Source organism: Glossina fuscipes, unplaced genomic scaffold, assembly GCF_014805625.2.
Source record: "Glossina fuscipes isolate IAEA_lab_2018 unplaced genomic scaffold, Yale_Gfus_2 222, whole genome shotgun sequence".
Taxonomy (NCBI): domain Eukaryota; kingdom Metazoa; phylum Arthropoda; class Insecta; order Diptera; family Glossinidae; genus Glossina; species Glossina fuscipes.
The window spans coordinates 2180417-2204911 of NW_023998565.1; the positions used below are offsets into that span (position 1 = coordinate 2180417).

General features: G+C 35.4%; 2 protein-coding genes, 2 long non-coding RNA genes and 1 pseudogene across 4 annotated transcripts; 3 read left to right on the forward strand and 2 right to left on the reverse strand.

Moving 5' to 3' along the window:
- Nucleotides 1-9943: 9943 nt before the first annotated feature.
- Nucleotides 9944-10726, reverse strand: LOC119642417. The gene is made up of 3 exons (XR_005248048.1): nucleotides 10613-10726; nucleotides 10137-10553; nucleotides 9944-10035 (listed from the first exon to the last, which is right to left on the reverse strand). It is a non-coding gene; the product is annotated as an uncharacterized LOC119642417 (long non-coding RNA).
- Nucleotides 10727-13735: 3009 nt separating this feature from the next.
- LOC119642449 lies at nucleotides 13736-14710 on the forward strand (annotated as a pseudogene).
- A 1866-nt stretch (nucleotides 14711-16576) lies between these two features.
- LOC119642368 lies at nucleotides 16577-17471 on the forward strand. Its single transcript, XR_005248020.1, has 2 exons — nucleotides 16577-17295; nucleotides 17356-17471. It is a non-coding gene; the product is annotated as an uncharacterized LOC119642368 (long non-coding RNA).
- Nucleotides 17472-17494: 23 nt separating this feature from the next.
- Nucleotides 17495-19628, forward strand: LOC119642367. The gene is made up of 3 exons (XM_038041504.1): nucleotides 17495-18733; nucleotides 18802-18903; nucleotides 18995-19628. Exons 2-3 carry the CDS (start codon nucleotides 18829-18831, stop codon nucleotides 19445-19447), a joined length of 528 nt encoding a protein of 175 aa, XP_037897432.1. The 5' UTR covers nucleotides 17495-18733; nucleotides 18802-18828; the 3' UTR covers nucleotides 19448-19628.
- Nucleotides 19629-20298: 670 nt separating this feature from the next.
- LOC119642366 (vacuolar protein sorting-associated protein 11 homolog) lies at nucleotides 20299-23072 on the reverse strand. The gene has a single exon (XM_038041503.1). It carries the CDS (start codon nucleotides 22981-22983, stop codon nucleotides 20341-20343), a length of 2643 nt encoding a protein of 880 aa, XP_037897431.1. The 5' UTR covers nucleotides 22984-23072; the 3' UTR covers nucleotides 20299-20340.
- Between the last annotated feature and the right edge of the window lie 1423 nt (nucleotides 23073-24495).

The window sequence follows — 24495 nt, forward strand, 5'->3', positions numbered from 1 at the left end:
ACATGCATAAGCCTGGCAACCGATAATAAATTAACAATAATTCACTTTCGAAACGTAACGACTTTTTAAGGATGAAAGCTAGTTTAAATACGACATAGGTAAATCGCGCGTATTAAGCAATGTTGCTTTAATGGACTTTAAAGAGTCCGATAACAAGAATAAGTGGTAGACGTCATTTAGGTTCTTGCAAACGACTCTGAGCGGATTGAACAGCTCATAATTAAATTTACACTGATTAAGCTAAACCAAGATAAAGTGCCTAGAGAAGCGGTTAGGGACATTAAAGCTTATTTCACCAAGTAATGAAGGCGAGTCAATAGCACCATTTATTACTTTGATTACAAAGGAAACGCCAAGAACAAATCTACGTTTCTCAAGAGATGGTAGGGACAGCAGAAGCAACCTATTTTCATACGGAGGAAGAGAGGCAATCGGATCCCAACCCAAATTTCTAAGGGTAAACAGCAAGAATTGCTTTTGAACAGATTCGATTGAATCTACGTAGCACCTATATGAAGGAGACCACACAACTGAGGCATACTCGAGTATGGGTCTAAATAAACACATGTACAGCCTTTTCTTAATATAAGGATCATCAAGCTCTTTGGACTACCTGTTTATAAAACCAAGCGCGGACCTAGCTTTGCTAATCGAGAGCTCAGTATGCAAGTTAAAACGTAAGCTATGGTCAAATAGAACGCCTAAATCTGTAAGCGAATCGACGTCCTCCAACTTATGCGAATCTATGAAATACTGAGTAATGAATGACTTTCTTCTTGAAAATGAAAGCTTCTTACATTTACTCAGATTTAGTTTCAGGAGATTCAAAGAGCACCATGCAGCAAAATTATCCAAATCACCTTGAAGCTGATGTGATTGCGATTCAACAGAGAAGGAAGAAAACAGTTTCACATCATCAGCATACATTAAGATCTGGCTGGAATTAACCACCGATGGGAGATCGTTAATGTATAAACTAAATAAAATGGGACCTAAGTGACTTCCTTGAGGTACGCCAGACGTAACGGGGAATTCATCCGAGCTAATGGAGTTAAACAAAACTCTGAAGGATCTATTGTGCAGATAAGAGCTTATCCATTTCATTAAGTAGGGTGGGAAACCAGAGGCTTGGAGTTTAAAGATAAGTAGTCTATGGTTAACCATACCAAATGCTTTGCTTAAATCAGTGTAAATAACATCTGTGCGAGAGCCACTAGAAAAAGCCTTGAAAACATAACAGGTAAACTCTAACAAGTTGGTGACTGTAGATCGCCCTTTCCGAAAGCCATGCTGGTGCGGAGAAATATACGAATTAATGGCAAAGGCCAAATGCTGAGTCGCAATACGCTCGAACAACTTGGGCAAGACACTCAACTTGGCTATGCCTCTGTAGTTCTCAACAAATTGTCTACTTCCACTCTTGTGGATAGGAATAAGGAAACTACTCTTCCAACATGAAGGGAAAACACCTGAATACAAGGACATGTTAAAAATCTTTGAGATCACACCACATAACTCGACAGCGCAAGATTTAAGTACACATGATAGAATTCCATCAGGTCCAGGCGAACAACTGTATTTTAGAGAACTCAACCCTTTGAAAACATCATCTTCCGAAATAACCAATTTAAGTATTGAAACCGAGTTAGTTATAGGATATGGGTAGTTTGCTGATAAATCGAAATTAGCAATCGAAAAGTTTCGTCGGAAATACTCAGCAAACAGATTTGAGATTTCAAAATCATCCGAGGAACCAGAGCCATTAAAAGAAACATGAGAGGGATATGTGGAAATTTTTCTTTTAGAGTTAACAAATTTAAAGAAGAATTTACGATTAGCAAACAGAGAGGATTTAATGAACTGAAAGTATCTGCAGTAATAATGATGGTTGAGGGAGTTAAATCTATGCCTCGCCACCGAGTAAGCGACATAGTCGAGCGCAGAGCCACTTTTCGAATATTTTTTGAATAGCGAGTTTTTTCTATTCTTGTGATATTTAATTGTCTTATTAAACCACGGGGGACATCTGCTTCGAGGTCGACAATGCTTGATCGGAACAGATGCAGCAATAGCTAGATTTAATGTATTGTAGAACGATGGCAATAAGCTTTCGATACTACCGGTTGAGAAATCAAGCGTCAGATGTGAAAGACGATGTTTTAGTAATACAATATTGATTTTATGAAAATCATAATAATTATTTAAAAAAGTTTGATTTGGCACTTTAAGGCATTTCAACAAACCATCATTAATATGATGAAAGGAAATGCATATTGATGGATGATAAGGATCCTCAGGATCCTGGACAACGATTTACGTAAATCTCGGGAAAATTGGCAAAGCAGAGATCAAGCAGTCTACCATTACAATTAGGGGTACGATTATATTGACCCAAATTATGATCAAACAATTCACTAAAGAACACAACAGCCCTATCAGACGTTGAAGTAGGAACCAAACAGCCAGAATTATCAGTGTTACACCAAGTGACTTCAGGCAAATTGAAGTCACCCAATGCAACGACCAAATCGGTGGGTCTAGACCGCTTGGCCACTTCACAAATGAGGGCAGCGTGTTTCCTGTAAATGGAGATATCAGAATTTGGGGGAATATAGGAGCAGGTTATAAATAGATGTTTATCAGGCATATTCGCACGAATAGCGATAAATTCAACGTCAGGAGAAGTGGGAAATTCAATTAAATTGGACGGGACTGACGCAGATATGGCAATTAATACACCACCAATGCGATTTACTCGATCATTTCTAAACACTTGGAAAGAATTATGAAAAAGTTCCGACAAATGTAGATCGGGTTTTAGCCAACATTCAGTAAAGGCCAACCAGAAAAATTCCGTGTTCACTGAATTTAGAAAAGTGGAACGAATTTTCGAATTTAGGCCCCTAACATTTTGATAAATGAGAGATAGTGGGCCTGAAGAAACAATTAGTTTTTTGAAGGCGACAAGACTATTGCCTTGGTATTACGGGGACGATCTCGAGGGATAAATTCCTTAATTAAGGATCCTACTGACCACAGTGATTTGTTTAACAACATATCACTGTTTTCAGTCGGAACTAATATTTTAAAAGAGGAGTTTGCACTAGCTTGAGAATGAGCCATTTTGAAGATGCTAACACGCTTTAAGTTGACTGATGGGACTTTCGTCGCCAGATAACCTTTTATGTTATCCACCGATGTTTCAGGTGCCAGTCTTGACACAAATATTGCTTTTCTGGGAGGAACTGCCGTCAAGCAAATGTCATTATTTGGAACAGGAGGGGGGTTCACAGTAGGAGAGTTTCGAGTTGGGGAAAATATAGATGGGGTTACCGCCCTTGTACCGGCAGCTTGTGAGACTTGCCCAGTCTGGTGACCAGCATTCACACGCGAACAGCCAGGAGGAGAGGATGACTTATTTTTCTCTTCATTACTTTTAGGCGATGGCACTTGATTAGAGTGAGTGGCGGCTCTGGGCGGAGATACCCTTGCCACTTCAGCGTAGCTTAAAACCGATGGACTTGCCGGTTTGTTTGTAACTGTTTTGCTACCAACCGACTCAGCAATATCGGAAACATTACTGTTCATTTTAGAGTTAGAGGGAGCGGTAACTTGTACCAACGAATTAGATTTGGAGAAAGCCAGAGGTGACGTCCCACACGCTACGCTACGAGTAGAAGATGAGTGTCCAATAAAGCGACACTCATCAAAGCTAGACTTAATGAGCTCAAACTTTTCCCACAAGGAGCCGAGATTTCTACTCAATTCCGAGAAACCATAACGGGTCTCCGTGAAAAGTTTAGCAGCACGGCCGAGAATACCGGCACACTTTGCATGACCAAAGCGCTCGCAGAGCCAACAAGAAACGAATCTATCAGAATCAGGGCCTGATTTCGCCCGACAAGGTGTATATAAACACTCCATGTCCTGTCAAAAAGACAGTTGTTGATTATGAAGAACAGACACACAAATCACTAAAAAAAAATCCTGGACATAAAAATTTATCAACCAATTTGTGCAAAACTTCTCTGTTAGGTTGACACTGTAACGAGCGATCACTAGCAACACAAACTCCAAACAGCAAAAAAAATAACAGAGAAAAAGAGAGAAAACAAAAAAAAAAAAAGAGAGATTTTTATCAGAGCTCAAAATTTTTGTTTGCAAAAATCAAATGAATGAAAGCGTAAAAGAAAAATATTTCTTTTACTTTGAATTCACTCACTTTCTTCTCAAAGTATATTATAAAATCACACACTATAAGGCAGAATAGCCACGAAATTCAACAAAAAATTAAAATTTTAATTGCCGAAACAAAATATATACGACTATACCGCGCGACAGAGTTGCCAGACTTTGTTCATAAAAAAACGATTTGTATTATAAAAAAACGATTTGGCATGTAAAAATGGAAGAGAAAACTTAGTATACTGATTATAACGGAAAATGTTTCCGTTTTTATATTAAATTTCGAGTTAATTTTTCAAGTTTTATTTTTGAACAACATACTAAATATGTTTACTACGATTTCAATTTGGAAAGTCTTTAATGTAGAAAGCATATTATTGTACAGTGCAACAACGATAATAACCACCACGAGTACTCCCCGAAGGGCCGCACCCAAGCAGTCAGCACTCACAAATTGATCAACGATATGCGTTCAAAAAGGGTAAAAATTGCGCGCGCTTCCGCCATAAGGCTTCCACGGCGCCGTTGATGATACCCTACAGTAGTTTCCTTCTTTGAGAATTTATATTAAGTAAGTTATGATTCCTGTGCGGAACAGTTGCTGCATTTTCTAAGTGCCGGCTTCAGCCGATTAATTGGAAAAGTTTTAACAGTGTTATCTGCACTCACTTTAAAATATTTGGGCTCTTTTTCAACCACCTCATTGGGGTCCTTCATAAGGCTGCTTCTTTATTATACATACTTTTAAGTTTTTCGGAGTATAGAGCTCGCATGCCGGATATTTACGATGTGCGATACTGGACTGGATCTTTCCGAAATGTACTCTAATTTTGTTTAAAAAATCTGACTGTTGTAGTGTGGGACGTTGTGCAATGATTTCTCCAGGTAATCGTAAATTTTGGTCAAAGATCATTTCAGCAGGTATGGCTGAAATGTCCCCATTCCGAAGTTAAACTTCAAAACACGACAGGAAGAACTGCTGCTTTGTTTCTAGCATCGTTCAATGATGCCATTTGACTGCGGATGATAAGGCGACTACTGCGGATGATAAGGTGACTACCCAAAAATTTTACGAGCTCGGTGAGAAGCTTAGAAGTGAATTAAGCACCCTGATCACCGGTAATTTGTAAGGGTACACCGAAATGTGTGATACAATTTGAAAAAAAAACTGGAGTAACGGGTGACGGGCTCATATACCTAAGAGGGTATGCCTGGAGCCAACCAGTAGAGCGGTCAATTATGGTGAGTATATACTTGCTAATTTTAGACGTCGGCAGTGGGCCGAGTTTATCTAGATGAATCTGCTCGAACCTACCTTTAGGCATAGCGGTTTTTGTTGCTGATGTTTTTGTGTGTCTGTATACTTTATATTTTTAGAACAGTGTACAATTGCTGGTTCAGATATTAAATTGTTTGTTAAAAGAACACAATTTAATCACGTGTAACTGTGTGGGCATGGCGGATGTTTTCCAGTTTTGCACGTAAGCAGTAGAATGCTTCATAAAGTAAATGGACTTTTATAACTTTTATAATTTCTGCGTAACGAGCAAAAGATTTTCTTAAAAAAAACGGGATTGCTGAAGAGTTTCCACGGATTATTTACGTAATACCGCGTCAACTACGGTCCTAGAGAAGGTAACACCTTATGAAACATGGTATGACGGAAAACCTGCAGGGATGCATTTAAAAACATTTGACTCTATATCAATTTACTTAGATGAAAGTCGGCGAAATAAATTTAAACAACGAGGCTAAGAATGCATTACGGTTGATTATTCTAACATATCAAAAGCGAACCGATTGTTCTACAAATATGTTAATGAGTTAAAAGTACGTGGAGATTCATATTTCATTAAAGCCAAAGAATATGTATATATTGGTATATCACTTAAAGGAGACGCCCAACACTGAGAAATCGTTAATACCAATGGTGAAACTGAAAATGGAAATAATAGCTCGATGAAACTGATAGTGGATTTGAATCAATGAATGTAAATTGAAAACGACGCACGAATGTAAGTTGAAAAATAACTTTTAAAACGAAAATAAATCGCGTTTATTGCTTGTTCTTCATTCATTGTAAAGTAATGCATATTTAAATAACAAGTTCAAATTATATAATATAAAAAAGATTTAAAATAATACAATAATAAGATGAAATTTAAAAAATACTTTTCAATTTTTGGATAATACTATTCGCTTATTTGTGCAATTTTATATAATAATACAGTCATAATATGACGTTTTCATGAAATCAAATTCATGGTAAATTCAAACTTTATCATCTGATCAATAAAGCAAATTGTCGTCACTATGGTCTGTTGTACAAGTAAACTATTAAACCCTACCGTACAGCCACAAATAATTAAAAAATGCTTGAGAATTATTCTTTCAAACTACCTTTCTGGGATGATTTCTATATATTAGTTTGGGGAAAAAGAAATCCATTATTTTTTCGGTAGATGGCTGCACTGATAGATTTCTCGCAAAGTATCGATCAAACAATTTCATATTTATGCTCCTTGGAAAGGTGACATTTCGCAGTAAAAAAAATTCGTTTGCTGTTTTTTGTTTGGTGCATTCAGTTGTGAGTTACAGCGTGTTAAAAATGGAAGTGAACAAAGAGAAAATTCGGTACATTTTACAGTTTTTCTTTGACAAAGGCGAAAATGCAAGCCAGGCGGCTACAATTGTGAATGGTGTTTATGGTTCCGATACTGTAACAGCCAATTATGTGCAATTTTGGTTTCGTAGATTCCGTTCAGGAATTTTTGATGTTAAAGATGCACCTCGCACAGGTAGGCCGGTCGTCGAAAATGTCGATAAAATCGGAGAAATGATCGAAGTTGACCGGCATGTTAGCAGTCGTAACATAGCCCAGGAGCTAAAAATCGACCATAAAACAGTTTTAAACCATTTACATAAAGCTGGATTCAAAAAGAAGCTCGATGTTTGGGTTCCACACCAATTAACAGAAAAAAACATGATGGATCGAATTTCCATCTGCGAAGCCTTGGCCAAACGGAATGAGATAGACCCATTTCTTAAACGGATGGTGACTGGAGATGAGAAATGGATCACATACGATAACCCTGTGTGAAAACGATCGTGGTCAAAGAGCGGTGAAGCACCTCAAACGGCCAGGAAGATTTTGCTATGCATTTGGTGGGACTGGAAGGGGATTATTTATTATGAGCTGCTTCCATATGGCGAAACGCTAAATGCTGATCTCTACTGTCAACAACTGGACCGTTTGAAGATAGCGATTGACCAGAAACGGCCAGAATTGGCCAACAGGAGAGGTGTCGTGTTCCACCAGGACAACGCTAGGCCACACACATCTACAGTGACTCGCCAGAAACTGCGGGAGCTTGGTTGGGAAGTTTTAATGCATCCGCCATACAATCCGGACTTGGCACCAAGCGATTATCATCTTTTTCTTGCATTGCAAAATTTCTTTAATGATAAAAAATTGGAATCTAGGGAGGATTGTGAAAATCGACTACTAGAGTTTTTGCAAATAGAGACCAGGACTTCTATGAGAGAGGCATTTTGAAGTTACCTTTAAAATGGCAACAAATCATACAACAAAACGGTGCATATTGACCCAAATCGGACAATCCGAAGCATGTTAAATAAAGTCCTGAAGTTCATATAAAAATAATGGATTTCTTTTTCCCCAAACTAATATAAAAAAAGCACATACACACAGACGTTTTGCTATGTTAACGCAATTAATCAAATGAAGTCCTATTTTTAAACCACTTTTTTATGACACTTGTCCATCTCTCAACTTTACACAAGTGCTTAGATTTCAAAAAGAGGGAGAAATTTTTAAAATTTGTTCAAATGTTAAATCTAAAGCGGTTGATAATTAATTTCGATTAGCTAGCTTTGTTTAATAATTTTGCAGACATTCGTTGCACCAACAATAATTGTAATTACGTGACTCGTGCTTGATTGAAGCCCACCGTTTTGCACGTAAAGGAAATTAATATTTACATAGAGGAATTCCTATATTGTGCCATATTCGCTAATAATACGAAATTATGGAATGTAGATTACTAGTTGTTTTGGTATAAATAAAGTGTTATATATTTCGTGGTTTCGAAAGTAAAACTAAATAAAACACACATCTAATTCAGATTTGGGTCAACTTTTTATTCAATTTATTATCTGGATCACACAGTTATTGGTGAAGTATAATGTTATCCACAGAACTGGATCCTTTTGAGGTAATTTTCGATTACTTGTCTATATATAAGGGGCAATAGCTCGGTCATATATATATATATTTCGCTATAGCGAACTGAAAGACAAATTTAGCCTAGAATACCAATCTTCATGGGTGAATATAGTGAGGAAATATGTAGGAAAGCTTCAGTTCATGCTTTCCTCTTTTTGACTTCTTTTAGGTGCCGTTGTAGTCTTTGGAACTGCAACGTTGTACTATCTGAATTTTCACTCTCCACCTTTTATAACCTTCCTAACTGTGTTTTCAAAAGAATGCAGTCGCCTCAAAACAAACTGTTAAGACGATGTATGAGTGTTGTCCGCTCTACTCCGGTTCCCATCCTGAGAGTCATCTCTGAAGAATTGCCTGTCTCTGAGAGGGTCTTACTCCTGACAGCTAAAGAGATTCTTAGAGCTAAAATCATCACACTGTCTTTTTTCAGATGATAGTCGCCAAAGTAGATGAAATTTTCAGTAGCTACACAAGCTGTTATTCAAAATTTAATCGTATTTTTGGAAAAGCCGACTCTATCCCAGTCTGGAGCTCTATACAAAGTATATGCACAAAACATCTTAATCCTTTTGTGTTACTAGTCAGCATAAAAAAGAGTTTCACGCAGTTGGCCGCGTGTCGCGAAAAACTTCGTTTATACCACGATTTCATAGTTTATGCTACTGATGGCTCGGTTGGTTAGGGCAAATCAGGTTTCGCCGTGCTTAAGTATCCATTAAAAATACTTGGAAAATTTCAAATTCTGGAAAACCTTTTTTCAACTCATATTAAACTTCTGGCCATCAGACAGCCAGTTCACCTTGCCATATCAAGCGGTATCAAAAAATTTGTGATTTTTTCTGAAAGCAAATTGGCCCTAACCCTAATCAAAAAAAAAAAAAAATCATAATATGAATGTATTTAAAATCCATAGTATGTTAACCGTCTCCGATATTAATGCACGTCATGCGGTCTGGGTTCCAGGACATTATGGCTTTTGTTTAAATGAAAATGCTAATCTTTGCGCTCATGAAGCTCGGCTTCTCTTTATCAAATATCCTTCTAAAGTCTGAAATTATATAATGCATGATTTGGAAGGCAAACATCGAAAGATAGCTAGATCTATGGAAGACCGACTTTTCTATAAAATTCGCCCTATTATGACCTTTAAATCTCTTTCTGATGCCAACTTGACCACAGGGGATATAAAGGTGCTCAGCGGACTCATGTACAATCACACCTATGACCAATTTTATCTAAAAATGGTTGAAATGGTGGAAATCTTTCGTCCTCGCAATATAACTGATCTTAAGCAGCTAACTACCTTCATTAAAACTGTTGAAGTATTTTTTTAAATTATCGTAGTTATATTTTTATTTTGTCTTGTCTAATCGTATTTTTAAGAGTTTTTATAACCCCGTAAATCAATAATTCCTATACAGCCATACCTTGATGTCAAAGTTCTGGGCTAATCTCTAGAGCGGATGTTACTGAATTGTTGTTAGTTGTTAATTATGATGTGCTCGGCATGTTTTTCATTTTGTTTTTATTATCCTGAAACTGCTCAGATGATTTTGTGATAAAATCTGGATATACTTTCATTTATAGCCCTGATCTATTTTACGCTTTTATATATCAAAAAAAGAAGAGAAAATTATGTAGAATTTGTTTTAGGCCATAAAACGATAAATGAATTTGAATATTAAAATGAACGCAATCGATTTACCAGAAATCCACCTTCAATTGCCAATATATAAAAAGTTTTTTTTCAACTAAAAGAGATTAAAGAGCCTCCACACAAATATCAACGGCATCATCTTCATAGGTCGGCGGTGCTGGAGTATCAAATGATCTGCTTCGATTTTCTAGTGGACACAATTATTGTGCAGCGCCCTACAAACATTTGCGGCACTTCCCAGCTTCTTTAGGCTGTAGCAGCTCTTGCGCTCTTTCAGTAGAATTCGCCAGCAACCTACATAAATGCCTACATATAGTTCGATTTTAGGAATGCTAGATATTCTAATATTATTTATAATAATGTTTCTCGTCTTGCAACGGATTTCGTTGTATTCTTTTTTTAGGGGACTCGCCGAAATTCAGTAAGATGTCATCAGCCAAGAATCTATGTGGTATTCACTATGACCTGAAAAAGCATTAGAATAAAGTGATTTTTTGGCACTTTAATTTTTTTTTACAGCTCACCGTATTTGTTAAGTTTGGCGACAATCACCAACAAATTGAAAACATGATTACATTTTATTTGTGACTGTGGCCTTCGTTGTCTTTTGCTTACATGATTACTCCCCTGGTATTCACTTTAGCGTGAGAACAGTTAGGTCATGATAGGTATGATCGGTCAATCCGTATGTACGTGCCATGCATTTTTGAGGTTGTAAATATTTATATTATATTATGCTTATATATTATACATGTAAGATTCAGTAATAGAATCTAATACTCATGCAAAAATGTAATGTTCAATGTTAAAAAAAGGCTCTCAAAAGGCGATGAACGAGTCTGCTATATACAATTGCTTCTTATAAATTTGGCAACTTATGAGAGTAATTAACCCTTTGCACCCGAAGTTTTTTTTCGTTCGTATTAACAGCAACTCGAAGCGATTTTAGTGAAAAGGTCATATTCAGATGTGAGTTTGACGTAAGCATTAAAAGAAAAGTCATCGCTGTATGTTATTATTTTTCTAATTCTTTATGAACACAAATGTTATGAGCGCGAGCCGTGACCGTCATTTGTCACCAACAGCGAAACACCGGAATTCTAGTTTTTACGATTTGTTTTTGTTTTTATGTTACTAACGTAGCGGAGCCCTCGAGATTGAAGACCAATTTTAAATTGCTCGGCTCCGGAGCCCTCGAGTGCGAAATTGGTTAAATGACACTTGCTTTCATTTTATATTATAGTGCGTTTTAAATGTCGTAGATATAAACGAAATGGCGAATACAGCGCAGACAGAATCAAACAATATAAAGCAAAAGATATATAACATCACACAGGATACACATGACTACACACCACAAATACATAACGTTAAACAAGAGATAAATAACATCACAATAGAGGCAAATAGCTATCGAATATGCACACAGGAGCAATTGGAATATTTGGCGTTTGTTGACAAACACCCCGAACTATTACAAAATAAGATAAGTTCAGCAAATCCAAAGCAGTTGAAAAAGCTGTGGGAGGAACTGGCTGGAAATTTTAACTCGATGGCAGGTCGCATGAGAAATACACAAAAATGGAAAAATGTAAGTATAAGTAACCGTACATAAAAGTATATATTCTATTGTGTCCTACACCAAATGTGCGTTTGAGCGGATGTTCGCAACACCAAGAAGGACTGGAGATTGACCTACCTTTTATTACACTTTTTGAATCGAGTTAAACTTGTCTCTCCGTCTACCTGTCGGAAGTGGAATAAAAATATCGGAAAACTGAATGGATGTTGCGGAGATCAAATGAAATTTATTCGATAACAAATAACCCAGAATAATGAAGAAAGTTTACGGATTTTGACCTCATCACTTGATTATTATTACTATAATTACTCCAATTTCACCGGGGCTGCATTGATATTATCACTTATAGTTTGCTTAATAATTCAGGCTTTCTGGTGCTAAAGCGATGATTGTTTCGTTGATTAGGCTTTATTGTACATTTCGGCGGCCATTTTTATCACAAATGCAACACGACCATATTCCTCAATTGACTGGGCCATTCCATAATTACTGGCATGCTTAACATTATTGAAGCGAAGACCACGAGCAATTGACACTTTCATCTTGTTTGCTAGATGGTTAGCCAAAGCAGTTTTAGCCTGAATAAGGCAAACGTTTGGAAACAAGAGGAGATTAAGAGGACAATCGCAAAGCAGTAAAGACAAAAAGGAGTGGAATGAACAAATTAACAAAAAGCAACAGCAACTTAGGCATGTTCGACTAATATTAGTTATAGAGAGCTACCAAATATTTTGAACGACCATCCAAGCTGAAAAGTTTTGCACAACATGTAGGTAACTGCTGTCGTAATTTCACCAAATGTACATATTGTGATCGTTTATTTAAAAATCGTGCACTGTAAGTAATTACAATTTGTAAAACTGCGAACAACACCTAAAATACGACAGCTGTTAATTTTATATCTAGATTAATTCAACAACGCCGCAAGAGTTATAATATAATATTAACTGAAGAGGAAATTGCTGAAATCTTGCGTGAAAGACTCGGCTATACGAACCTCCATGATTTTAAAGTAACACTTTCAGACGCGAAGTTTCGGCGAGCTGACTTAGAATCAAATTCATTTTTGTAAATACCCTTTTATAATTTTAACTGATATATAAAAGGAGAAATAAAGTGATGATTAGTTTAAGGAAACTAATCAATTTTTCGTAAATCGTATGATAATGTGATGCTCCGTTTGATCAGTAGCAGTGAACGATTTATTAATTGGTGGCCATGGTTTCCACTCAAATTTGAGAATAACGATCCATTGTCATTCGTGTCATTAGTTTCATATGCACCGGATTTGATATTTTTATAAGAATTCTTACAAAAAGTGAAGAATTCTGTTGTGTGCTTGTAAGCGTGTTAAAGCCAGTACATCCTCTCTTTCTCTTAACCGATTTACAAAAAGCAGTGTTCACCAATAAGAACAAACGCTCTTTTTTACACGAGTTTTCGTTCTTAAATTTCAAGAATATCCATTTTTTAATTCAAATTTTTACGTCGTCTTAGAGAAACTTATGTATGCAACAATAAAATGTGTCATTTGACATATCTTCTGATGATAGCATTTTTTGTCTAATCCATAGTAAACGTGCACGCTTGTTATCAAGTTTTTGTATGCGGTACTTTTTAACTCCATTTTCATTGCGTAATAAATTTAATTTTTTTTTTTTTTTTGGAATGAATTGCTTTTAGTTTATGTAATATGAACTTCTTTATTGCTTTCCTACATGATTTCTGGAGAAAAGCGGCTTTAAACAACCAATACCAATGCAAAACACCAGTCATTTTTCCCAAGCCGGTTTTGCCAATTCTGAAAGAGCGTTTCTCGTACCTCCTATGTGGTCGAAACTCTGAAATGGGACCATTTGTTGAATAATTGTTCCAATATTTGTATAAAAATTTTGCCATGTACGAGAATAAGCGTATAAAAATTTGGCCATGTAGGAGAGTAAGCGTATAAAACTGAAAATGATTCTCAATAATTGTTCAAGTATCTGTATAAAAATTTGGCCATGTACGAGAATAAGCGTATAAAAATTTGGTCATGTAGGAGAGTAAGCGTGTAAAACTGAAAATGATTCTCAATAATTCAACAGGTGTTTGCGTGCATGTGAGAATAAGCTTCGCTTGCCATGGCATTCCTGATGATCGGTGTCTAATGGATGGCGACATTGTTAATGTTGATATTAGTGTCTATTATGGTGGCTATCATGGATATTGTTCGAAAACTCCTCTAGTGGGTAATGTTGATGAAGAGGGTTGTTATTTGGTGAAAACCACCGAAGAGTGCTTGAATGATTGCATAAGCTTATGCCGGCCTAATGTAGAATTTAATGCTGTAATACTACATTAACAAATTTTGCAAAGAAATAGGGTTAATTGTCATTCCCGCATTTATAGGATACGGAATAGGTACTTATTTCCATGGGCCGCATTTTACAGTTTAGTAAGAAGTAGCATTAGAAATTGCAACCATATGATGTATTAATAGTTTTTTTTTTTTTTTTTTTTTTACTTGAGAAAACAATTTTCCCGGTGCCATGCAGCGGGTGGTATGACGTTAAAGGAAAGTATTGTATATTATACAACCATACTATCTAATCATTGACATTGTTAGCACAATATCGATAAGAAATCAATAGCATTTGCTATCACAAAACAGCAAAGCAAAAGAGTTATACCGATTTTGACTTTCGGAGGTCCTGAGGTGGAAATTGAAAAGAACGGCTGGGCAGCAACAACGTTGGACGGTGCAAGAACAGCACAGTTTGATCATACTATCCTTATCACTGAAACTGGGGCAGAAGTGCTGACAAAACCTAGTTAACACCATATGTATGTATGTAATTAATGCCAAACAGATTGGCCGCAATGGAGCTTCGATTATACTGTCACCAAGTAGTTGTAAACAAATTTATGTACGGAGATAATCAGCACATGCTGTGGTAGCAAGAAGAAATAAATCAACACAAAAGTTATGATAGCAAAAGTAGTGTGAAATCAAATAATTAAAACAAACAATTCAAAAAAATTTTATGACGTCATCGGAGATCCTTTATTTGAAAAGTATTCTTTAATATACTTTAAACAAACAATCTGACAAATTGAAAATAAATCGCCTTTGTTTCCTTTACCACTTCCTGGAAAATAATATGAAGTATGAATTGAAATTCCTTATGTTGTAATATAAAAAGAAGAGGTAAGAATAATATCTTAAGAAATATAGAATTGGCTAAACAGCTTTTAAATTTGAAATAAATGCTTTTTGTTTATTCTTTCACCTTTTTCTTCTTGTTATATTTCTGAACAAAACCAATTTGCTAGTTCTCATGTAGTACAATGACGCGGTAATCCGTTTTTCGTGTTAATAACTTCCAAGTAGAAAGCACGATGGAAAGCTGATTAACTAAATTATTTTGTAAAAGAAAATAAAACATTTGATGTAAACAAAAACAAAGAAGTGGAGCGAAAGAAATCAACGTAAATGTAAATTACAAGTATATGAAAACCGGCGATAAGAAAATTGATGTAAAAGCAAATAAGTTTTGGGCTGGTGCATGAAATGGAGAAAAATGAATAAAACAAAACAAGTAAGAAAGTTGTATTGGGCGGGGGCTGAATCTCGCATACCCACCCTTTGCTTTACGCATTCAACTATCCAAGTTCTTTTATTTGACATCCATATCGCTTGTATTGTTAAGAAAAAACTAATCGCAGTGTCTATTTTATTCATCTTAAAATTAATCCATTTTTAGGCATATAATATATTTTTATATGAGGAATTTACGAAGTAGTTTTAAATATTCTGTCTTGTCTGCTTTATTATAAATAGGCATAAAACTTTAGTGAAAAGTAAAAAAATTCCAAAAATTTTTGTTAAAAAAAAGGAGTTGGGTTCAGTTCCGTGGCATGCTTGTGCTATGACCAATGTGGCCCATTTTCAACACCAGCCTGCGTGCAAAAACTTTCAATGTTTTTACCGAATTTGAATTTTTATACAAACACATGTTCAATTATTGAGAAGTGTAAACAAATGTGGACTCTAGTTGAGATTTGGGTGTTACATGTATTATGAAAAAGCAAAATGAGTAGACCTCCTTCCTTCAGTGATAGGTATAAAAAAAAATAATTCTATACTAAAATAAAAGAAATGTTTTGTTTATAAAATAAACTGTGAATACATATATATATATATATTTTTTTTTTTTGTTTTTATTTTTTTTTTACGTCTTCTTATCTCAAATAGGAAATATTAATAACTGCATTCTTATGAGGAATGAATATACATAAACACTAAAAAAGCTGTAACAATATAAATATTGCAGACATAGTGGCAGACTACTCGATCTTTGCTTTGCCAACTTCCCGTAAATAGTTGTAAATCGCTTTCCACATTTTAGTTTATCTGAGTATCCGTATCATCCCGCAATTGGTATTTCCTTTATTACAGGCAAGATGATCCCTTAAACTACTTTAACGTGGCAGATCGAAGTTCCGCCAACATATATTATGCATCCGTTCCGATCAAGTAACCATGCCCTCGAAGCAAGTGCCTACCATGGTTAAACAAGACATTTAAATATTACAAAAATAGGAAAAACATACTTTTAAAAATATATATGAAAAGTGGTTCTGCTTACAACTATTTTGCATATTCCGCTGCATGGCATAGATTTAATTACCTCAACCACCAATGCAATGTTATTGGAGATACTTTCAATTGACAAAGTCCACGCTGCTTGTTAATCCTAAATTGGTGATTGAGGTAAATAAGTCTATGCTTTGATGCAGAGCAGCCAAAATAGTCGTAAGCAAAACTACGTTATATTAAAAATAGTCTGCGAACAACGATTTGCGATGCTGTTCATATATAAGTTAACGTGTTTTGTCGGAATTAAGATGTTGATGATGATGATCAAATTTTGACATGGATAAACAATTTTCTTTCTCACGTATATAGCTTATATGCCTTTATTTTAGTATGTAAGTAACTTATTTCTTATTAAATGAGTTAGATGAATAAATCAGGTCAAATCAAAACCACGCTGTTTTCATTCCTCTAATCGGTGTTCTGGTTCAAATGCTAAAAGAAACAATTGTAAAAGTAAGTAAAATTTGTTTTTAAATGTCGAGTTAAATTAAAGATGTTCCCCAATGTGTACATTTCCAGGAAAATGTATTTTAACTTCCTTTTATGCTCGTTCATTGAAGAAAAGAACAAGGGTAACAGCGACGCACAAGAAGGGATCACCACGGGACGAGCGAGACACTACTTTAAATCGAGTAAGTACGTTATTTCTAATATTTGCAAACGGTTTTTCATTACTTTCTGAGAAAAATTGATATGAATGGCGGTATGAGGAGTTCCAGCGGAAAGTAATGTCTTTAACCAATTACACTGTACCAGCAACAACTGATGAAATTGGGACGAACAACGAGTCCAAACGTTTGCCAAAATTAAGAAGTTTTCAGCGTAATTATATTCGTTTCCTTGTGGAAAACTACGCTCAGGAAACTTAGGCAGCATTTAACTGGAAAGTGCTACACTACTCGCCTCAAGGCTGGTCGCAGTCGTTCACTTATTGTCTATTCAAGGAGGTTTTCGCATTTTTACGGTGATAACAACATCTGCGAGTAAGCGTCCACATGTATTTACAATTTTCAATAATTGAAAATGTGTTTGTTTATTAACAGCTGTCGCACGTATAAAAATTGCGTCCACCTGAGCGCCCAGATTCCACAAGTTAAACCGTCCAGATTCCACATATACGGTAAATAAACCGCCCAGATTCCACAAGTACGGTATTGTGTACTGTACTATGAATAAAATAAATAAATAATCGGTTAAGAAATTACCACCGTTAGCTGTTATAAGAATTTTCAGTATGTTAAAGAGCTCTTTTTTTATTTACAATGTCAATACCCTGTCACTTTTTTTATACATACGGGAACTTCACTCTCCTTTAACTTGTTTTCGTATATCAATAATTAAATCAGGTAACTGTTTAGCATCGAACAATATATAGTCTTACGGTAAGGGATTATAGCTCCCAACTATGCAATCCTGCACAAAACTCATATTCTGCTTAAGAGATGGAAGTAATGCTTAGCGATGGAAGTAGTGCTTATCGTTAGACAATTGTTTCGAATGAGACATCCTTTTATATCCATCACCGAAGGATGAGGGTTATGTTCATTTTGGCAAAACACTTGCAACGCTCGGAAGGAAGCCTCAGACACCCCATAATGTATATGTATTCTTGATAAACATCAAATTGTAAATGGATTTAAGCGCATCGGTCTGTCCGTCTGCTCACAGCACCACGACAACTGATTTGTACACATGTCATGTGAAAATTTGTATCAGGCCTACGGCCGTTTTTGTCCAGTACTAAGGAATAATGGTCAAGCTGTTTTGACAAATGAAATGGGCCAAGTCAAGTTGCAAGCAATTAATGTTGACATTGCTCGCCCGTACGCTACTTCCAACATTACAACGGAAGGACAGACATATTTTCCTTCTTCTCCGACACAGGGCATAAACGATGTTATAAATTACTGAATGGAGTACGTATCGCCGGCTTAGCCATGAATTTAGAAATGTTGACTTCATGGGTTATCAATGGCTGGCCTGCAGCGATCTCGCCATAAGTGCTGCACAAGGCCCGTTATTACCTGTTCTATTAGAGATTTGACAAGAGTTGGGAGCAAAATTTTCTGCGGATTGAATCCAATGTATCGTGTAGACGATACGTGGGTGTGATTTTACCAGAAATTTGGTAGTCAAGGCAACAAGTAATTGATCTTTTTACGCCTCTCTCAGTAATTAATGCCTTGTAATGGAAAATTTTAAGGAAAGTATTGGAAAGCTGGCGACGATGGCACCTGATTAAATTCCTGGCGATAATGAATATGATTACCCGCCTGACAATTCCAGTCAAGTGGGGAGTTACGCGCTGTGGCGTTGTTTACAACATGAGAGCATAAAGAAAGGAATATTAGTTATCGACGTAGATAAGGGCTATCTCAAAATTACGTATATTAGATGCCTTGAATTTAGGGCAGTGAGTGGGTAATAAGCAATTAAACTTTTGGTTTTACAATAAACTATCATTATAATATTTTTGCTATTTATTACAGCGATTAGATGGTTGATGAAGCGCAGGTATGCTTTTCAAAGCCAGCGAAAAATTAAGAATTTGGATTAATCAGAATAGGAAACACAGCCTTAACGAAATGGAGGTAATTTGAATTTTTGTAAATTAGCAACTTTCTTTTATACATAAATCTAAATATTTCTTCCTAAATTTGCGACCACGAAATGAAAATGAAGGCAGTCAATTTCAAGTTTCCCGAATCTTCCCGCGGTATGCTTGTGATAAAATCCTTCGTGCTTGTTAATCCGAAATATTTTTTTAAATTTGTCAACTCCGGAAGAAAAACCGCCATATATCCCACGCATGTTTCTTTCAATGGCGCTGAGTGCTCTGACGATATTGTAGTCTCGAATCTCTTCGCTGAATACTTCCGACGAAAATTTTCAACTGCTAATTCCGATTCAACTGTCAAATATCCGTGTCGGATATCTAGCACGCTTCTGATTCCTAATTTGATCATTCCAGAAAATGATGGGGCAAGTTCTCTAAAATATAATTCTGCGCCTGGGCCTGACGGTATTCTATCATGTATGCCTGAAACACGCTCTGGCACACTATGTGGTACTATTCCAACGATTTTTAACCATTCCTTGAAATCACGCATTTTTCTGTTTGTGTTGGAAGAGTAGTTTCCTTATTCCAATTCACAAATATGGAAATAAACAACACGTGGAGAGCTACAGAGGCACTGCGAAGTTGAGTGTCTTACCCAAAATGGTCTGAACGAATTGCTACTCAGCATCTAGGTTTTGCTATTAAATCTTACATTTGCCCATTTCAGCACGGCTTTCGAAAAGAAAAATCTACTGTCACGAATCTCTTAGAGTTTACTTGTCTTATTTTCAAGTCTTTTTCTAGTGGCTCTCGCACAGATATATCATATATTAATTTTAGCAAAGCTTTTAACTTAGTTAACCATAATTTATTGACCTTCAAATTCCAGTCCTCTGGCTTCCCTTTCTACTTAGCGAAATGGATAAGTTGGTATCTGCATAAGAGATTATTCAGCGTTCTGTCTAACTTCATTACCTTGGATGAAAATTGGTTGACGCCTGGCATCTCTCAAGGTAGCCAATCAGGATCCCTTTTATTTAATTTATACATTCATGATCTCCCCTCCGTGATTAAATCCAGCCAGATCTTAATATACGCTAACGATGTTAAATTGTTTTCTTCCCTCCCCTATCAGCTTCAAAAAATGCAAGAACCTTACTTCCTTAAGAAAGAAGTCATTCCGTACTGAGTATTTCATAGGCCCACAACAGTAGGAAAACGTCAATTCGTTCGTCGATTTAGTTTCTATTCGACCAAAGATTAGGTTTTAATTTGCACATTGAGCTCTCTTTAAGTAAAGCTAGGTTCACGGTTGGTAATAAAAAAAAAGGAAGAATATTAGATTATGCGATAAAAATATTAGGCCACTAAAACACTTTTAATTCAAAAACTTTAAAGATAAAAATATAATTATGTTGTTATATTTGCATAATTTTTACACGTGAATTATTTATATTCTTAACAAAAATTAATTTTCATTAAATGGATTTAAATTTGTATCATACTCTTTATCTGCGATTCTCGTCATATCTTGGAAAGGATTCGTCATTTTGACGTTAGTGTTATTAGTGTTAATAGAACGGTTATGCATATAATTGTCATCATTTTTCCAGATCCACTTCATAGGATTTGTTTTGTCTTCAATATCATTTTTGTAAAATATGCCTTCTTGTATAGCACACGCAACGGTTTTCAAACCCCCATTACCATCATCTAATAACTCTTCACTTAAAGGCCTTCGCTTAGTGGATTTCACAGTGGCTGCTGGAAGACAGCTGATGCATTCGTTTCTTTCTGGATAGGAATTAAGGCACGCTTTGTGGAACGTATGTTCACATAGAAACTGCACTATAGGCAATTTAATAGGCTGCTTACATATTTCACATACACTACCACGAAATTCAATTGGTTTTTTAAGAAAATCTGCCAATAAATTTTTTAATTCACCTAATTTCAAATTTAAAGCGATTAAGATGTGTTTAAGTTTGCTATTTGGAAATAAGTCTGGTATCCTATCCTGTGTGAAAATATCATTTACGTGGGCAACGGAAAAATTTGTGTTAGTCGAAAGACATTTAATACTTTTCAATGTGTTATCCACACTAGAACGAACTAAGGCTTTAAATATAATATTGGTAAATTCAAAAGGTTGTCTGAAAGAAACATTCTTTTTGCTTAGAACATGCAACCATAACTCGTGATATCGATTAAATGCCATAATATCTAATTTGTGTTCTGTAGGGTCGTTGTAATTCCTTAAAAAGTATTGAATCTTCAAAAAATTTAAATCGTCTTTATCGTGCATCAACATAATTCCTTTCCAGAATTTGTATTGCCTACATATGATAAGTACATCTGCGTCTATCAAATATTCTTTGTAAACTTGAAAAAAATCGAGCACTTTAGAAACATCAATTTCTGAACATTGCCACTTACGTAAAAGCAGCTCTAGCCAAATACTATATATGGCTTTAAGATTTCCGTTGGAACTGGACATGTGTAGAAGCTTTAGACAACATTCATCATCTTTAAGGAAAATAGGAAGTAGGTATTGGATGATAGGCTCGCAGGACATTTTTAAACTGAGAGTTGTGATAGCTTCGTGGACATCTTTGGGATACTGAATTATTAAAGACCCAGCGTATTTTTTGAAAAAGTTGAAAACTTCTTTCTTATCCATATCAAATACTACCTTGCTTAAAGCATTTAAATTTGAAACTTCTCTATTAATGACAAGATAACCTATTTGATCGTTCTTTTGTAAATTTAATTCAAAAAGGTTTTTAACCTTTACTGGAAGATTAAGACGTTTATAACAATTGCGCAAAAGTTCCTCATGATCCTGGCTGCCATATTTGGTTTTCGTTACCGCTTGCAAGTATTTAATCAAGTGCTCCTTATACTTTAAATCTATCAATTTCATAATAATTTTAAAAGGCAACACTTCGCCAATTGTATGAATATACATTGCTACTGCTTTGTTGATATCTCCGCGCAGTAACATGCAATCACCGTATCTGACATAAATATCTGCCAAGGTTCTGGAATTTAAATCTAAAGAATTAAGAAGTTGAAATGCGAAATCGTACAAGCTTTTATCGAGTAAAAGGCGCAATTTGGTTTTAATTTGCCGTTCCCTCAGTGTGAGAACGCTTTTGTTTTTGAGAACAATGTAACAATTGGCGTAGCAATCTTTTGGTAACACAGCTTCAACCGTCTCTATTTCCTGACTGAACACTATAATTTTGTTTTCGATGTCAATTATCACTAAGCGACTAGAATATGACATTGGTTTTGGTTTACTTTGTTCCAAGACGACAATCAAATATTTTCCAAACGACTTCAAAATCTTCTTTCGTCCGTCAATCGCATAACAAGGTCCTCTGCCATCCGCAGTATAACAATAAAGAGCATCATCTCGTCCGACTACAAAATAATGTTCGTTTTGTAATGCTTGTACAGTGCAACAGTGCACCAATGCCGACTCATTGTCTAATACAACTTTCAATTCCCGCTTATTTTTGGACAATGAAAAGCAGAATATACCTCCATCTGTGCAAACGAACATATTGGTTTCATCATAGTTTGACAAGAAAAAATCGATCCCCTTAATAGGTCGTGTGCACACGTGCAATTTACGAAAATTTGTAGTCATATCGCGTGATACATTTGCATCATGAAGTAGAACATTACCTTTATCAAGGCCGATTGCAATAAATAGGTAGGAGTCAGTCATAAATGCCTTCAAAACGGTGACTTCATGACAGCACTCCAATTGCGCTATTCCAACGAGTTGTACTTGTTCTCCTTTAAATATTTTGTTTAAGTTATATATTTTCAAATTTATATTATGAGTCACAAGACTTTGCTCGAGCATTATGAAAAAATTTGTTTCAGTTATTGTACAGCAATCGACGGACTCGTTGGCTGTGTTGAAATATTTGCAATCCCAATCTGTTGAAAATACATAGATTCCGCTTTTACTGTCGCAAAATATATTATATGTTCCATTGTGGCAAACTGCTATCAACTCATTATTCCTTAGGTTTTTATTCGGAGTATTTACGTGACATAATTTAAAAAAATCTACTAGCTTCCACTCCATACACATAGTTATCAATTTAAATATTTTTATTGTCCACTGTTGATATGTTTTGTACTACATATTGACATATTTCTTAAATGTAAAAACGATTTCGACTTATCGAACTCCGATAAATTTACTAGTGCAATTATGTGAAGCCAAAAGAAAAATTAGAACGTAAAAAATGACATAAGCAAATACAGCAACATTGTCGCGGGCGGGTTGCAGTTTTATGACATATCTGTCGTAACTAAATTTTGGCTTATTAAATGTTACATTAATTCAATTAAAGAAGACATAGTACTTCAGTGAAACCAAAAAGATTTTTTGACTTTCTAAGAGTGAGTTTATAAACTTGCGCTGTGTAGGCAGTCAAAGTTTATATATATTCGAGGCTTATATGCCAAGTCGTTTCATTTTTAGGACAAAGTGCGGTCTAAAGCGCAACATCTATGTTTCGGAATGTAAAGAAAAGAGATAACTTTAGAAGAATTACCATCCCACGGTTTCTATATTTTATTATTTTAAATATGAATGTTAGAAGGTAATTACTTATGAGAAATTTTACTATCGCTCTTTTCGGGCTATCGTTACTTAGTGCACAACAACGTTTAAGTCGCTAGGGGGAGCCAGAGATGCACCTTGGAGTCAAATTAATTTCTTATAGGGTATTTTAACGGCACTTGTTGAAAAAAAATTCAAACGTGACGTCGAGGGCGATTTTTATAAATTTTTAGTGTCTATATCGAAAGTCTCATTCTATGTTAAAAAATAATATTAAAAATTATGTTAAAAAGTGGTTTAATTATTTTTATAATGATAAATCTCTATTTTTATACTATGAAAGAGAACAAAAACAGAAACAAAAGGTTTTTTAATTATTTTAACAATCTCAATACATCCGAATAAGTATTGTCGCCATATTTGGGTATCTATTCGTAAGAACTTTGTTGACAACAGATACGCCTTTCTGATCATAATCAACTGATAACAGTTAGCCAGTATTTTGGCAACGATGCTAAACAATTTGAAATTGACCAATGTGAATGTATTGACTATTGTATTGACCGCTCTAGTCTTTCATATACTTTGTTGAGCGCAGACTGTTGTCTGTTTTACGTTAACCGCGACGTTACCACCATCTTTTGAATGCATCTCTGTTGTCAAGACGTGGTGTTTTGTTTTGTCAAATGCCAAAAAAAACCAGCTAACGGGTTTTTTCGTCAAGTAGAACAGTCTTGTGGAGGTAAGTGTGTGAAGAAGAATAATTCATGCAAAGATTTTGAACAAAAATATAATTTGTGTAAAACAAAATCAAAGAAGCGGAAGTAGAAAGTTGAATTTAAAAAATTAAAGAATTTTGCATCAATCAAGAACAACAACCTGACTTTTGTTGCAAAATTTGTTTGCGTATAGTCCTATTCCTGTGATGCATTTGAGTGCAAGTGAGTGTATTTTTTGAATTTTTATATTTAAAAAATTGGAATTTAAGGCATTTTGGAATTGAACTTTTATTTAATGTACTAAAAGAAATGTAAT